This window comes from Aotus nancymaae, unplaced genomic scaffold (genome assembly GCF_030222135.1).
Source record: "Aotus nancymaae isolate 86718 unplaced genomic scaffold, 86718_ANA_hifiasm-v0.15.2.pri h1tg000025l, whole genome shotgun sequence".
In the NCBI taxonomy this organism is placed as follows: Eukaryota; Metazoa; Chordata; class Mammalia; order Primates; family Aotidae; genus Aotus; species Aotus nancymaae.
The window spans coordinates 14,572,433-14,587,564 of NW_026988438.1; the positions used below are offsets into that span (position 1 = coordinate 14,572,433).

Consider the following 15,132-nt stretch of genomic DNA (forward strand, 5'->3'; position numbering starts at 1 on the left):
CCATGAGAGCCTAAGTGACAGAGAGAGAAAGGGTAAATGTTGAACCTGGTTATTAAAAGTCTTCTTCAAAACAAAGAAAAATGCCAGTCTGCCTTATTTTTGCATTTAATTAATAGTTTCATTCCATTGTAATGTTTACTGTCTTTGGGACTTGTTTTCCCTTGCCTCCAGCAGCTCTAGAAGACACTGCCATGTGCGCAGAAGTAAACTGCTTTACTTCTGAGACAGGAGACGAGTTCAAGGATCAAGGTCAGCACAAGCTGAAAATCTGAGAGCACGCATAATAAAAGAAAAAAAGCTAAAGCCAATGCAATTTTTCCCCCTTCCTTCAGATACAAGCCAAATGTCCTTCAGATAGAAGCCATACCAAATAGCCAAGATGGCTCCAGGCCAGACAATTCAATGGGTTCTCAATATCACATATGCCAAAGAAGCCATATGGATAGAAAGAAACTTCAGTACGTAAGTGTAGATTCCCATTTGGTTTCAATCATGTGCAATTTCCTTTTATTTATTTAATAGGGTAAAAGGCTTAACTATTTTGCCCAAATCCTATAACACAATGGCAGATCTGTCAAGAAGCTAGGAATTTTCATGTGGTCCCACAATTAATTCACTGATTACCCTCTGAGTAAGCTCAGAGGGTAAGTCAGAGAGATGGCTGAAAAATGAAAATGGGGCCCTTGCCAGGGTCCCTTGGCAGCAAGGCAGGGATACTGCAAAAGTTGGTCATGGTTTAGAGAGATGTTGATCTGTTTTGTTCTTAAAGTTTAATTACTGGCTTTATGTAGGGTAGGGGACACTAGGACATACTACTATTGTGTTTAACCAGTGTTCACATTGCAACAGAATTTCAAATGGTATTTTGAGGCACAAATATAATTAATTGCAATGTGTCTAATTTATATCAGATGTCAACCAAGTAGGAAAAAGTATACTAGCTCCTAAGTAGAAGAGAAGATCCACCAGTCAAATATAATATCCCCTAGGTTATTTCTTCCACAACATCAAGAAATTAAACAAAAGAATATACTCTTATTGGGGCTTATTATAGCATTGTTAGACATATGATTTTACCTATTGCGAATTGAGATTGAGTATAAAATGCTTTTTAATAGTGTTTTAGTTTTGTATGTATTAAATTATATCCAGCAATACTTCATAATTTGTAAGCTTATTATATGTTGTTATTTTTATTATTCACATTGATATAAACATTTGTCATTTTGTTGTACATGGGATAATTTTTATTCTTAGTTTAAGTAACTATGGAAATAAATGAAAATTTATTTTAATATAAGAGTGAATTATGGAATTAACTTCAGAAGACAAAGTATTCTAAACAAAAGACCTGAATACTGTATTTATTTTTGTGTATTCTTTTAAAAGGGTTTTTAACTATATTGGATATAACGTAGTTTTACAGACACCCTACGAGTAATCTTAAATGTATGGAAAACAAAAGGATAAAAGAAAAATAAAACTATTTACTACATGAGAGATATATAGGTAAGTGACAGAATAAACAAAATATGTACAAGCTACCGTCAACACAAAGAAAACAATTCAATATCTAAGCTTCAGTGATAAAACGAGGTCATAGATAATCCATTAGGAATGAATGACTTAGAGAAGGGGCATTGCAGTGAAAATGCCAATTAGCAGTCAAATAGAAATACAATACAGTCAAATTAATTTAAACTTGCTCATTGGCTGCTAATGTGCCATCATTTTGTTTTCCTTGAGATTTCCCACTGAGCCTTCTATTTTCATCATGGACTAACTCTATGCCTGTGGCAGTTATGAAATTCATAACCAGATTCACAGCATTTAGATTGGCAAAGAGAGGCTGGAATTCAGCAACGAAAATGAAGAACAATTTAATAAGAAATTCCAGTATTTCTTGTATTTACCAAGTAGCAACTCATTTAACAAGTATAAAATAATCTATTAGTAACACAGTGGAGAAGGCTGATCATTTAATCAGTCAATAAGCAGCAAACCACTGACAATTCTACAACCTTTCCTCCCATTTCCTTCCAGACCCCTCAATTCCAAGAATACATGCTATCTGAACCATAAGCCACAGAATGCCTTTAAAAATAAAAACTTAAAAAAAGCTATAAAGAAGAGTGAACACTGGACATGGTATATCCCACACAAGTTGATTCTAAGGAACAGTAACAGGAAGCACTTTTAAGTACCTAGAGGTGGCTCCGGTGAGATACCAATGCTTTGCAGCAGAGCTTCTGTCTCTCGTCGTTTGCGATCCAGATCAGAGTCATCCTGAACGGGTTCTTTCTTCTGCTGCATATCAGCCTAGAAGTAGATATCCGTAAGAAAAGTAAATAACATTACTAAATATATGCTTTTCCTGGCTGAAACTAAAAATGATAAATGCATGGTAGTGAAGACAAGGTGAAAGCCCTAAATAGATATAATCGCATGTATAAAGGATGAATAAACACCATAATTGCTCCATTTAATAATTACTGGCCCAGTACTTTCTCTCTTGGTTGAAGGCTTTTTCCTGCTTCTATCACATGGGATGAAAGTTTCTCTCACGGGTTTTGGAAGAGAAACCATCAAGGCAAAGTATTTCTGACTGGGGATACGATAAAAAAATTGTCTGCTTTTTTTTTTTTTTTTTAGACCTCCTTGTCTCTTCTGGGATATCAATTTTTGATGACTGTGTGTTTGTAATATTCCAGCCCCGTGTTTGGGATTGTGCAAACCAGGAATTGTTGGGATCTTGCTGAAAAGTAATACTATTTATGAAAATTTGTGACCATAAAACACACTATTTGTATTGGTAAGACAAGTTTGCCATGTTTTAAAATAAACTGGGCTAAAATCTGTATTAAGGCATGTGATCAATATTGATATGCCTTGGTACTTGATTCTGATTTCCACAGGATTTCATTATATATACTAACTAGAAGAAGAAAATTATCATGTAGAAAATACAGTACAACAAATCATTTACAAGAAATTCCTTTCACAAATTCTGTCTAAAAACACATCATGTTTTTCATGCTGGCCTCTTAAAATCAGTATTGTGTTTGTGGTTTTACAGGATAGTGACAAATTAAAATGCAGGTAAACAAGATCTGTGGTGGGATTCTGGGAGAAATTAAAAAATTCCAGGTCTCTTCTCTCTTTCATAACACAGTTATTACTTAAGGTATGTGCCCCACATCTGAAATGTGATAACATCATGTTTGATGTGTAACTAACTAACTCACAACAAAGCTTTGTGGACTTACAGAAGTGAGGCTGTCTTAAAGCCTGTCAAAAAGCATTTCGTTATGAGACATACCTTCTTCCCTATGGGAAGTCGGGTACTCTAACAAGTATATTACTTTCTTAAGGCATGCAGAATACATTTCAAAGCAGTGAAGCATTAGTTACATTGTAGCATCTATAAGCAGAAAGAGTTTACACAACTTTTGACTTACTCCCAGAGGGTGACCTACACACCAATTATAAACTAAGTGCATCTTTGCACATGTCTCTGGGCTCAACAATTCTGAAGCACTCATATTTTTGAAGTTTATCTGTCATTAAAGGGAAAACTACCATCTGAAGGCCAGTTAGGGCTAATAAGAGTCTTAGAGTATTTCAGACACTCTGCATAACCCAAAATTATGAAAAGGCAGTTTAATCTCTCATCAGTGAAGATATTAAAGTTTATATTCTTTTCCAGTTTTAACATTTAAACTACTGAAGCAAGTTCCAAAGTTTATGTATACAACAGAGGCAAAGATAGAACTGAGATGAGAAAAAAGATGTTGCCGAGTGAGGATCTATATCTACTACAGAATCCTGCTATGTTTTAAAGATTCAACATGGAGTGATTTTGCAGTATTAGTAATTAAAAATCTTCAAGGTGCCTTTCTCAGCAAGTGATATTTCTCTTTGTGGAGAGTAATCACAGCTGAAAGCCAGAGAGGATAATCAAAGAAAGAAAAATTTGTCAGCTGAGAATTGTCAATCACTTTTCCAAAGACATTTCCACATTTATTAGATAAACATGTGAGAACAGGCCAGGAAACCCCTGCCCATTCTACCTTGCAGCAATTCGGCAGAAGGCCAAGGACAGAATGAAACTTCAGGGTGGCCCCCACTGAGCTCACCTCATTGCATTAAAGCCAATTTTTCATAAAATTGGGCCAGTGTCTTAAATGGTGGCCACTATATTTATTTTAAAATCAGATTTCATACATAATATCACAGCCAAGAAAGCAGTTGACAACCAAAAGGGCAGAGGGTGGTAATTTTACACAACATGGACACAGTTTTCTGAATTCTGTGGATATAATCAACTTGGGTGGTCCTAATTCACACTCGTTTTTAGAGTTATGGCAAAAAAGGCACTCAGTGTAGTATTAAAGAGCATTTCTTTTCTTTTTAATGTTAAATTTGTTTTATTTAAAATATAAGCCTAAAAAATGTTTATAAAAATCCAGGCTATTTAAAGCTATTTCTAATTCTCTATAAACAACACAAAACTAGAAAATCTTAAACTCAGAAGTCAGTGACAGTGGCCAGTCGATATCCCACGGATTCAGGATCAGAAGTTTCCAAAGAAATTTGCAGAATAAAACTCCAAATGCTTGGAAAGGATGTCTGGGACCTGCCTCTCAAACCTGCCCTGATTAGTTCCTATGTTCATTTATTCACTCATTCATTCATTCTATAACTCCTTTTTGAATGCCTATCATATGGTAAAATTTACATTAGATATTGACTCAAAGATTAAAAAAACAAACAAACAACATCAACAAAAAAAGCATATAGCCCTGACCTTGAAAGCTTGCCATCTATCGGGAGGAAAAAAAAAAGTGAAGGGGAAAATATACACCTTGTGCTAAATGGTTTGGTAATGTCAATGACAGGATGCAGAACTAACCTAGTTACTGGTAAAGAAAGGTATCGGAGGCAGCTTTCTGGAGAAAGTGCCATTTGAGATGAGAATGAAAAGACATGCAGTTAACAGCCAGTTGAAGAACAGCCAGGTAAAGTTCACAATCAGGCGAATGATGATAGGAAGAAATAGGAGATCAGTGAAAGCAGAGGAAAGAGAACATCTTAAGCTCTCTATCAAGAAAGAATGTAGTCCATCAGAGTATATGTAAGCAGCTGCATCTCACTGGAATGTAGATTTTAGGGAGAAAAATAATGGAGGCGAAAAGAGTCCTGTTATGCCCGTCCAGGCCTGATGATCACTGCAAATTGGAGTAGGGGGTGGTAAAAGGATGACTTCGGGTTTCTGACCTGACAACTGGCTGGATGAGCCTTAGAGGCAGCCCCCCTTTACTGCCAGTCTCCTTCATGTGATTGGAGATAAAGCAAGGCTGGCTCTAAGACTTAGATCTCTGCAGCCCAGCTTCCCCATGTGAGAAAGGATCAGAATAGATTACTTCCAGATTCCTTTCAGTCATAAAATGCCCAGTTTCATGAAACTAGGGACCTTGAATTTCAAGACCCTTCCAACAATGGGGCATTTTTGAAAAATGGCCTCACCAGCAGAGATCTTATAAATGTATGTGACCATTCTATGGAGTCCCATTCAGCTACTCTGATAGCTGATCTCAGAAGCAGAATGGCAGCTGTCTTTCACTGACCTCAGATCTTCTTGAATCCTCTTGAATCTGTGAGGAAGGCATCACTCCTTTCTCCATTTTACAGAAGAGAAAACAGGTTCAGAGAGGACTCATACTCACTCAGGGCCATTCTGTGAAGGGCAGATCCAGGCTTCTCAGCCATGTTCAACTCAAAAGCCCCTGTGCGTAACCACTGTGTTTACTGTCTTATGTTTAACAGCCGCGGCTGCTCAGAAGCAACCAAATCAGCACAGTGTGCAGAGAGTGCATGGACAAAACCAAGGAAAGATCTCTTTGAGGGGAGATGGGTTGTGAAGGAAGAAGCTTTCAAGCCAGGAGAGGCATTAAAGATGATGTGGTCCAACAAATCCCAAAATCTAGCCCTGCTTCAGATCACTCAAATCGGAAAATTTGAGGATGAAAGACTCAGACTCTGTATTGCCATCTGACTCTGTGGAGGACAGTTCGGTTATCACAAGCTTTAGTCACTACACCAGTTTAGAAATGAGAAAACTACGACTTCATATGATGTCAATTTTAGAACCAGGCAGTAGCCAGGAATGTCTAGAGTCCTCCACTACCTGCAGCCTTCAACTTCCCAGGGCTGTTTTTGCTGTGAAAAAAGCTAAATCTCCACCAGGAAAAAATACTTGGTTATAGAAGTAAAAAGGGTGGCCTGCTTCCATCAGTTTTGTTTGCCTGCAATTTCCCCAAAATGTGTAAAATGAAAAGGATGAAGCAGACAGCATAATTTGGAACCAAATTTCCCATATCACATCAAATTTTGTGGTAATTCTATGAAATTCAAGTTGGACATTAGAATGTCAGTTTAAAAGGAAACTGGTTATTAGTAAAGGATAACAGGTGCTTTAAAGCTACAGTAAGTGTTGACATTTGAGGGAAAGGAAATATAATAACTTAATTTTTTTTTGGCTTTGCATGGAAATGAATAGCCATTCCTTGTCAATTCTCACCTCTACTTCACTCAAAGACTGCATATGTAACAGCAAAGATCTCAAAGGGAAAAATCATTATGTGTGATGTCAAGGACAAATAAACGATCACATCAATCAACACATAATGGCATGGAGAGATGAGAGATGCCAGAAGGCTAAAATGCAACTGCAATTATCTTTTACTTTGTTGGAAAATAATAATTGTTGTAAATCTGTTACCTTGGTATCTCACCTTGTAGTATGAAACAACACTTATTTATATTGTAAAGCATCAAAATAAGTTTTCTTTGTCCTTACAGAAGAACTGCATAGGAGAGCAGCTCTGGTTTCTATACACAAAAGCATATCACACTACATGAAGTTATCTTCTTAGAAAACTATTCAAAAATATTTTTGACATCTGGTTAAGATGTAGCCTATTCCTACACTGCCACAACAAATTAGAGAATTAAAAATAAATATTTATTTGATTGACATAGTGAAAGAAAACATGACAATGACAACAAGGCATTGGATTGGAATTATAGAGTCCTAGATTCTCAGTCTAGGATACAGAAAAGCTACATTTCACCTCTGAGTCTCTGCTGCTTTGTTGGCATGAAGAGGGGCCTCAGTGGAAAGTCTCTGAAATTTCGGCCAGATCTAACATGTAATAATTCTCTGTACTGTACTATCCTATCTACCTTCTTACTAAAAGAACAGCCTTCCCCTTAACAAACCTAAGATACTTATTTACCATAAAAAACATACACCACTTTGGAAACAATGGAAATCCATTGGCATAGTTTTCTAATTTTCTCCTAAAATGTTCCCGCTGGTAGATTTTTCAAAAAACCCTTTTCTTAAAACTAACACTTCTTAAGTACTAACTATATTCTAGGTACTGCTAAGTACAACCCCACAAAATAAATGTATTAATGTTCTCATATTAAAATAGGAAACTGAAGGACAGAGAAAGGTTAAGAAGTGTCTAACAATAACAAAATCAGAGACCACCCTTAGAATTCTGTGATGAACCTGGGGTTTGGAGGCCTCTGGAGCCTCTGGACCCAATGTTATCCCACATTTAGGTGATGGCTGACCAGCACATAGAAGAGGGCAACGACTTTATCATGCAAATAGGGAGATAGTCACTCATTTTATTCAGATAGCATAAAAGGATTCTTTTAGGGGTCCTATTTATCCATTTGACCAGCCCCTCAGGATCAAGTGATTTTCCTTTTTTCTCTGTTAACACCCCAACACGCAGGATTTACCTCTTTCTTTTTCCTCTCCTCTTCCTTCCGTTTTTTTTCTTCTCTTATCTGTGCTAAGCGCTGCTTTTTGCGCTCTAGCTCAGCTTTTAAGTCACTTTTGTCAGACATGTTGGTTTCCTTGGAGAAAGAGAGAAAAGAAGTGAACATATATATAAATAACTTTTATGTATATCATTGCAAAAATCATTGGAATGAAAACGTGACTTTTGGGTGATCAACAAGAGGTTGTATTATTTAGCCTATGTGAAAGAATCAGAGAAACAAGTTAGATCTGGTCTAATGATATAAAATACTTACTTTTTAGATAATCATACATAAATATTTGAAAAATACAATATTATTATCTGGTCTAAGCAAGAATAGCAACTTCAAGATAACCCATTTTCTGTACAAGTTTCTTAATAAATAAACAAAAATAAATAAAAGAATCAAAAGAACCATCATCATGGCTTCCAATTTAGACGATAATGGAGCAATTCACCTCCACACTGAGAAAAGAAAATAGGCTGTCATAAACCCTTAGAGACGTGCCCTGCTCGAATTTCTATGGACTCAATAAACATTCCTCCACTGAGCTTCGATGCATGTAGATTTCATTTTGCCTAACATTATTTGCATAAGGGAAGACAGCCACTGAAGACCTAACATGTTAATCTTCTTCCTCTGTAAAACTCCTCCTGAAGTGTCACAGTTAATTTCATCTCCAGCACAACCCTATTTCTATAAAACTTTCATTTGCATTCTGAATGTAATATTGCTTATTCTGGCACTTTCTCTTTCCAAAGCAAAGGGTGTTTGTGAGTACACAGAATGGGAGATAACACCATGGCAAGTTCCTGGGAAAATTTATCCAAACAAGATTTAATTTCAATGTTAATCATGGTGGTGATGCTGGTAGTGATGGTGCCAGCAACATTTTTAAATAAAATCAGTTCAAAGAAGACTCTTACTAATTGTTAATGATTATATATTTGAGTCTTTTGTGCTCCCAACTGAAACTAACAAAACGGAAACCTTGGGAAATGAAGAGGCCCCCCGACCCAAATTTCTAAAATAATGGGGGAAAAAACTGACTAACCATACAAGTCATGAGTATTCATTCGCATACTATTTATATGCAACTAGAATAAATGTATAATGTATCTTGAAGTAGATGAGAGAGCAATGGAAGGCAAAAAAAATACCAAATAATACAGAACAATGAAAAATTCTCAAACTTCTTGTCATTGTCCCCAGGAGGTAATCATGAATCTGCAGTCATTCTAGGACACACTTTCAGACAAATACACAAATTGGGAAATACACCATGTTTCTACTATACACATTTCTGCTCACAGTGTGACAGCCGAGATTTGTGAAATAATCATAATGATTGCAATAATCAATCTCTGCCATTCATGATCATACCCTGTCTTCATTTTTCAACAAATATTTGCTGTATTTAATGTGTGCTACGTACTTTATAAAGAATAGGGATATAAAACTAAGCAAAACCAGATTCTCTCCTTCAAAGAGCATATAGCTCAAACTTGTGGACGTGCAGTGTGGCTGGAGATGCTCTCTGAGATACTGGCTTATTGCTTACTCAGTGCCAGGCCCTTGACATTCATTATCACATGTAATCCTATCAATACAAGTGCACCAGTATTATTATTAATTTCTTTTTGTAATTAAAACAAAGGAGGCTCAGCAAGAACTGAGATTGCCTAGCCAATAGATGGCAGAACCTAAATTCAAGCTTGCCCATGCTCTGACCTACTACATGTTTGTAATCCCCAGTGTACAAGTTTAGAAGAATGTAAAGCAAAATGATAATCAAGGTCTGGTGGAGTGGGCCAGAGGAAGCACTGAGGAATAGGTAGAATTGGAACTGGGTATTGAATGAGGTCAGGAACTAGCAAAGGAAGGGAATATTTGGATGTGCCGAGACCTGTCAAAGAAGGAACTGACAGACTGAGTGCAAGAGATGTGGATGAATTCAAGTCAAGAAATAGAAAGTTGAGGCCAGGTGTGGTGGTTCCTACCTGTAACCCCAATGCTTTGGGAGGCTGAGGTGGGAGGACAGCTTGAGGCCAAGAGTTCAAGGTTACCATGAGTTATAATCATGTATGATACTCTAGCTTAGGTGGCAGAGTGAGACTCTGCTTTAAAAAAGAAAAAAAAGTTTAGTTGGTAAGAATGGTATGTGGAGGCAACCAGGAAAGCCTTGAAAAAACAGAAAATTGAGTTCTATTTGGTGTAATGGGTGATAGAAAATTATAGCAGATTTTTGAAAAGAAAAGTGACAAAATAAAAATGGAATTTGCTTAAGCCTATTCTTGTCCCTGCCTGTATGACAGACTGGAGCAAAAACTAGAAATAAGGCAAGCTGCTGGGAAACGAATGCCAACATCTCTCTGATTCAACTACACCTGCAGGGGGATGGGAGGCGAATGTGGAGACAGAAAGTAGAGAATGTGCACTGGGGAGAGCACAGCCAAGTGAGACCAAGAAACTCTTAGTAGCCTTTAAATGTGGAAGGAAAAAAGGAAGGTCCAGTAACAATTTGACTTTGAGAGGGCAAAGAGGATGGCAGTAAAATTAGGAAGAAAAGGCAAAGAGGAAAATGGTGAAAAAACCTTGCAGTGTGCATGTCATAATTTGGGTATTAATGGGACTTCTGGGCAGAATGCACAAATACAACATTACAGATGGGGAAAGAAGGGAGATGGGGGACTGAAGCTGAAGAATAGAGTTTGGAATCATCCAAATACATAGGGCTATTTCAACAGGCAATGCAATTCAAAGTCTTAACAGAGCCAGGGGAATAATTGAGCAAGCAGAACTGTGACTGAGGCCAGCCAGAGAGGAAATGTCCTGTCTACAGGAGGCAGCTCCACCAGCTGACTGAGGGTCCACATGGAGGAACGCAGACCCATGCCGTTAGATCTTCTATCTTTTCGTTTCCAAGAAAAGCCACAGAACTCACAAAAGTGAAGTTTATCACTAAAATACAGGTTGCCAATTATTTTCAACACCAATGGGTAAAATTCCTGGCAGGAATTCCAGAAGTCATCTGAGAAGTTAGAAACACCCTTGACCAATGAGGGTCCATGTAACTAGTGTGCTGGAAATGTTTTGGCAGCCGAAAATGAAATGTATGATCAGAAAAATCACTGTTAAAGCAATAGCTGTTTCATTCTAAGCTGAAAGCGGCAAGGAGAATCTTCTTAGGAAATGTGAGTTTTCCCCTCCTCCATATTTCCCCAGCTTTTACTTGACCATTCCCCAACATTTATCTATCTTTCTTCAATTCATCAAAACTGTCTGGCACAACTTCAGTAATATTTCTGGTCATTAAGGAGCAAACCATAATATAAGCATGTCTTGTATTTGTTATGATTTTCTTGCAAAGAACCTTAATTACAAAAGGGAAGTAAGGTGTATTCTCAGAAAATTTCTGCAAAGTGCAAAGACTTTCTTGCAAATAATGAATACACCTTACAATGTTGATCATTTAAGTTGGTATTCCCAGCCAGAGAGTAATATTTTAAAAATAAACAACAAAAACTACTTATATTATTTGGATCATCACTACTTAATATAATCTTTTTTATATTAAGTAGTGATGATCCAAATAATATAAGTCACTCTTTAAATGCAGTAGGTTATAATGTTAGAAGACGCAGCTGTAAAGGGCCTTCCACTTATTGATTTTGGGATCCATTCCAAAATAGATGCTTAGCATCAACCCCTAGGAGAATAAGGAGTCTCAAGAGAAGGCCGCATAAAGGGTTTGGAAAGTACACATTATAGTGAATGAATGAGCTTTTACACATAGTAAAATGGCTTAAATAGTGGCATTAAATGCAGTGCCAGCACTGAACTCCATAGGATTTCCTGGGGGGCTTGCTAGTCTGACCCACTAAATTTCCCTGGACATCAAACAAAGCAAATCGAAGAGCAAAGCATGAGGGACATGAGTTATAGAGATTCCTGTGGCTAATGCAGGTCATTGCCAAGGCAATTCTGATGTGCTCAGTCTAAGAAAATAAGAGTCAAAGCTACCTGCTGCTAATTATTGCTCATTTACTTCATACACATAAAAAGCTGGTCTCTCATTTACAAATGGCAAGGGGTCAAGTGGGTAAATCAAGCCCACCTCTGGGTATAGGACTCCTCCATTTCTGATTATCAGCATGTTCTACCACACACCAGCCAACTCTCGGCTTGACTCCACCCAGACTTAGGAGCGGTCACAGCTCAGTCTCTCCCCAGCCCCATCCATTCTGGGATCAGTTGCACTTTAGCACTCTCTGCTACAGCATCCTCAGAGCAGAGTCCCATATTCAGAACTCTTTTTCCATTGGTGACATCTCCCCTTCCTCACTCACTTTCACCTACCTTCGTTGCCAAATTCACATGTCTTATCTCCATCCACCACCCCCCCACAAACCCTCCAGCTTTACTATTACTGAACACAATCCCCACTTCACCCCATGTCTTTCTTTGTCAGCCAAGTTATACTCACCCAAAAACAGATGTCTCAAAGTTCAAATCGACTACTACATTTACCCTAGACTCCATACACCAATCCCTAGAGCCTGCTAACTTTTTTCGAATTTCAACTCTTTACTACTGATTTCCCTTTTGTTCCTTGATTCACCCTTTATCCTCTGTTTAGTGTTGTCACTATAGCTCATCTCTAATCTTCCTCCCAAATGTCTCAGTTCTGATCACTTTGGCTCCAGCCCATCTCTGATCCAGTAGGCTGTCATCCTTTTGATCCAAATAAATGAGTCAATATAAGTAAAGAGCTAAAAATAATGTCTGGCAAATACTAAACAACCAAGAAAAGTTGTTCCTCCTCTTTATCTTTCTCCTCTTCCTTTTCTATTATTACCATTAGTTTACCCTGCCCACTCTTGCCCACATTACCAATTCCACCCTAACTGCACCTTGAACCAAGTTATCACTTAAAGTTCACTGCAATCATTTAAAAAGTGTTACTGTGAGAATTACAGTAAAGGCATGGGATCTTACTGATTTAATACCAATACACTGGAAGTGAGGAAACCCAATCTGTGTTCCTAGTGATTCTAAGGCACTTCAGAGCAAGTAGAGGGAGCTTCTCTATCTAAATGAGTTATAAAATGGGCATGTGGGAAAAGGAATGTGACTCAAAAAAAAAAAAAACCTTAAAAAAATTGGGCCGGGCGCGGTGGCTCAAGCCTGTAATCCCAGCACTTTGGGAGGCCGAGGCGGGTGGATCACGAGGTCGAGAGATCGAGACCATCCTGGTCAACATTGTGAAACCCCGTCTCTATTAATACAAAAAAATTAGCTGGGCACGGTGGCGCGTGCCTGTAATCCCAGCTACTCAGGAGGCTGAGGCAGGAGAATTGCCTGAACCCAGGAGGCGGAGGTTGCGGTGAGCCGAGATCGCGCCATTGCACTCCAGCCTGGGCAACAAGAGCGAGACTCCGTCTCAAAAAAAAAAAAAAATTAAGTGCAGTCATTTAATAGTAAAAAAAATTATTCTCAATTTTTTCTTTTGAATATAAGAATTACATATCAAGCTGTCCCCAGCAGGCATCCCCAGCACCTTACCCACTTCCCCCTGAGGATGGGTTGGTATATGGTGACAATAAGAAGTTAGTTACAGGGAAGGTCTCTCCTGTTGTTCCATTATACAAACGGCTCATGGTCCTAAGTTTCTTTCTTTTTTTTTTCTGGGACTGTGTCTTCCAGGCTGCAGTGCAGTGGCACGATCTCAGCTCACTACAACCTCTGCCTCCTGGGTTCAAACAATTCTCCTGCTTTAGCCTCCTGAGTAGCTGGGACTACAGGTTTGTGCCACCACGTCCAGCTACTTTTTGTATTTTTTGATAGAGATGGGGTTTCACCAATTTGACCAGGCTGGTCTTGAACTCCTGACCTCAGATGATCTGCCTGCCTGGGCCTTCCAAAGTGCGAAGATTGTTAAGTGTAAGCCACTGTGCCCAGCCCCTAAGTTTCAATAGAGGGAAAAATGGGGAGAGGATAGAGGGAGGAAAACATGAGAGAGAGAGAAATGTGAATACTGAGGAGGGAAGAAATAAAACTAAAGTCAATTTCACATCTTCCCTTGCCTTGCCAGGTTCCCCTATATCTCCTTCACATTTCTTATGTCCGCATGTATCTATAGAGAAAGGAAACTATCCAGGTTTTCTCAAACCCAACAATAAGATCTATCACCTCCATTTTTATTTCTGCATATATTGTCAGGGTATGGTTTGGTCCTATTTAGAACACGTGTCTAGCAGAGGAGATGCAAAGGGTTTAATTCTGTTTACACAGCTGCTGAGTAACAGCACCTCCCAAGGCTTAGCTTTTGAACAATATAGATCTCTATTTCCTTTCGGTTGTCTAAGTTGGCAGCCGTTTGGGATTCCATTCCTAATGCTGGCATATGCAAATGTATTTTTAAGCTTAAAGTCGGAATCCTAGGAGGTTTAAATCATTGCCCAGCTGTTGCCAGGCTTATTGAAAATATACCCAGAAATAAGTTCTCTTTTCCTGCCTGAAAATAATTGCTCTTGTCAGCTGTTCACTATCATGTATTGAACTTTTCATCTGCCACTGGATGAAATTTGATCTTTCACAGCCTCATTTCACCTGCTTGGTTTCTCATAAAATGCAGCTGCCTCCTTCCACTTGGATGGGAGGACAAGGGATGATATGGACAACAACCAGGAGCCCATTTTTACAGCTATAGTTCGGTCAATAAAAAGAGGGAGATAGACATCTCAGGAGGGAGTTGGCTGGTGAAAGGAGGGTTATTTGCTAAGTTTTTACAGCCATCAGTACACTATGAAAACAAAATTTTAAATAAAATCCATCTTATAGTAGGACGATGATCAAGACTGTTCTACTAATACCGCAGAAGAGCAGTTCTCAAATATTTTTATCTCAGTACCCTGTAATACTCTTAAAAATTATCAAAGACTCCAAAGAGCTTTGGTTTACATAGGTTATCTATTAACATTAATCATGTTAAAATTTAAAACTGATAAAACTATTTATTTAATAATTTATTTTAAAACAACAACATACATGTTATTTGTTAACATTCTGTGAAAAAAATAACTACAATTTACAAGACAAAAAAAAGATAGTAAGGTGAGTGTAATTCTTTTACATTTTCACATCTTTTTAACATCTGGTTTAATAGAAATCAAATGATTTCTTATAGCTGCTTCTGCATTCAATCTGTTGTGATATGTTATTTTAGTTGAAGTATATGAAGAAAACCTGGCCTCACATAGTTATGTAAACTGAAAAAGGAGTAGTATT

General features: G+C 37.9%; 1 protein-coding gene across 5 annotated transcripts in view; it reads right to left on the reverse strand.

Moving 5' to 3' along the window:
- The window catches only part of DYNC1I1 (dynein cytoplasmic 1 intermediate chain 1), a 315,600-nt gene that overhangs the window by 276,340 nt on the left and 24,128 nt on the right, over positions 1-15,132 (reverse strand). For all 5 annotated transcript variants that reach the window (XM_012450775.2, XM_012450772.2, XM_012450774.2 and 2 more), the window contains exons 2-3: positions 7,819-7,935; positions 2,205-2,319 (exon numbers count right to left, since the gene is read on the reverse strand). In XM_012450775.2, the coding sequence (XP_012306198.1) occupies positions 2,205-2,319; positions 7,819-7,926 (223 nt within the window). In that variant the 5' untranslated portion in view covers positions 7,927-7,935. The remainder of the gene's footprint in view (positions 1-2,204; positions 2,320-7,818; positions 7,936-15,132) is intronic.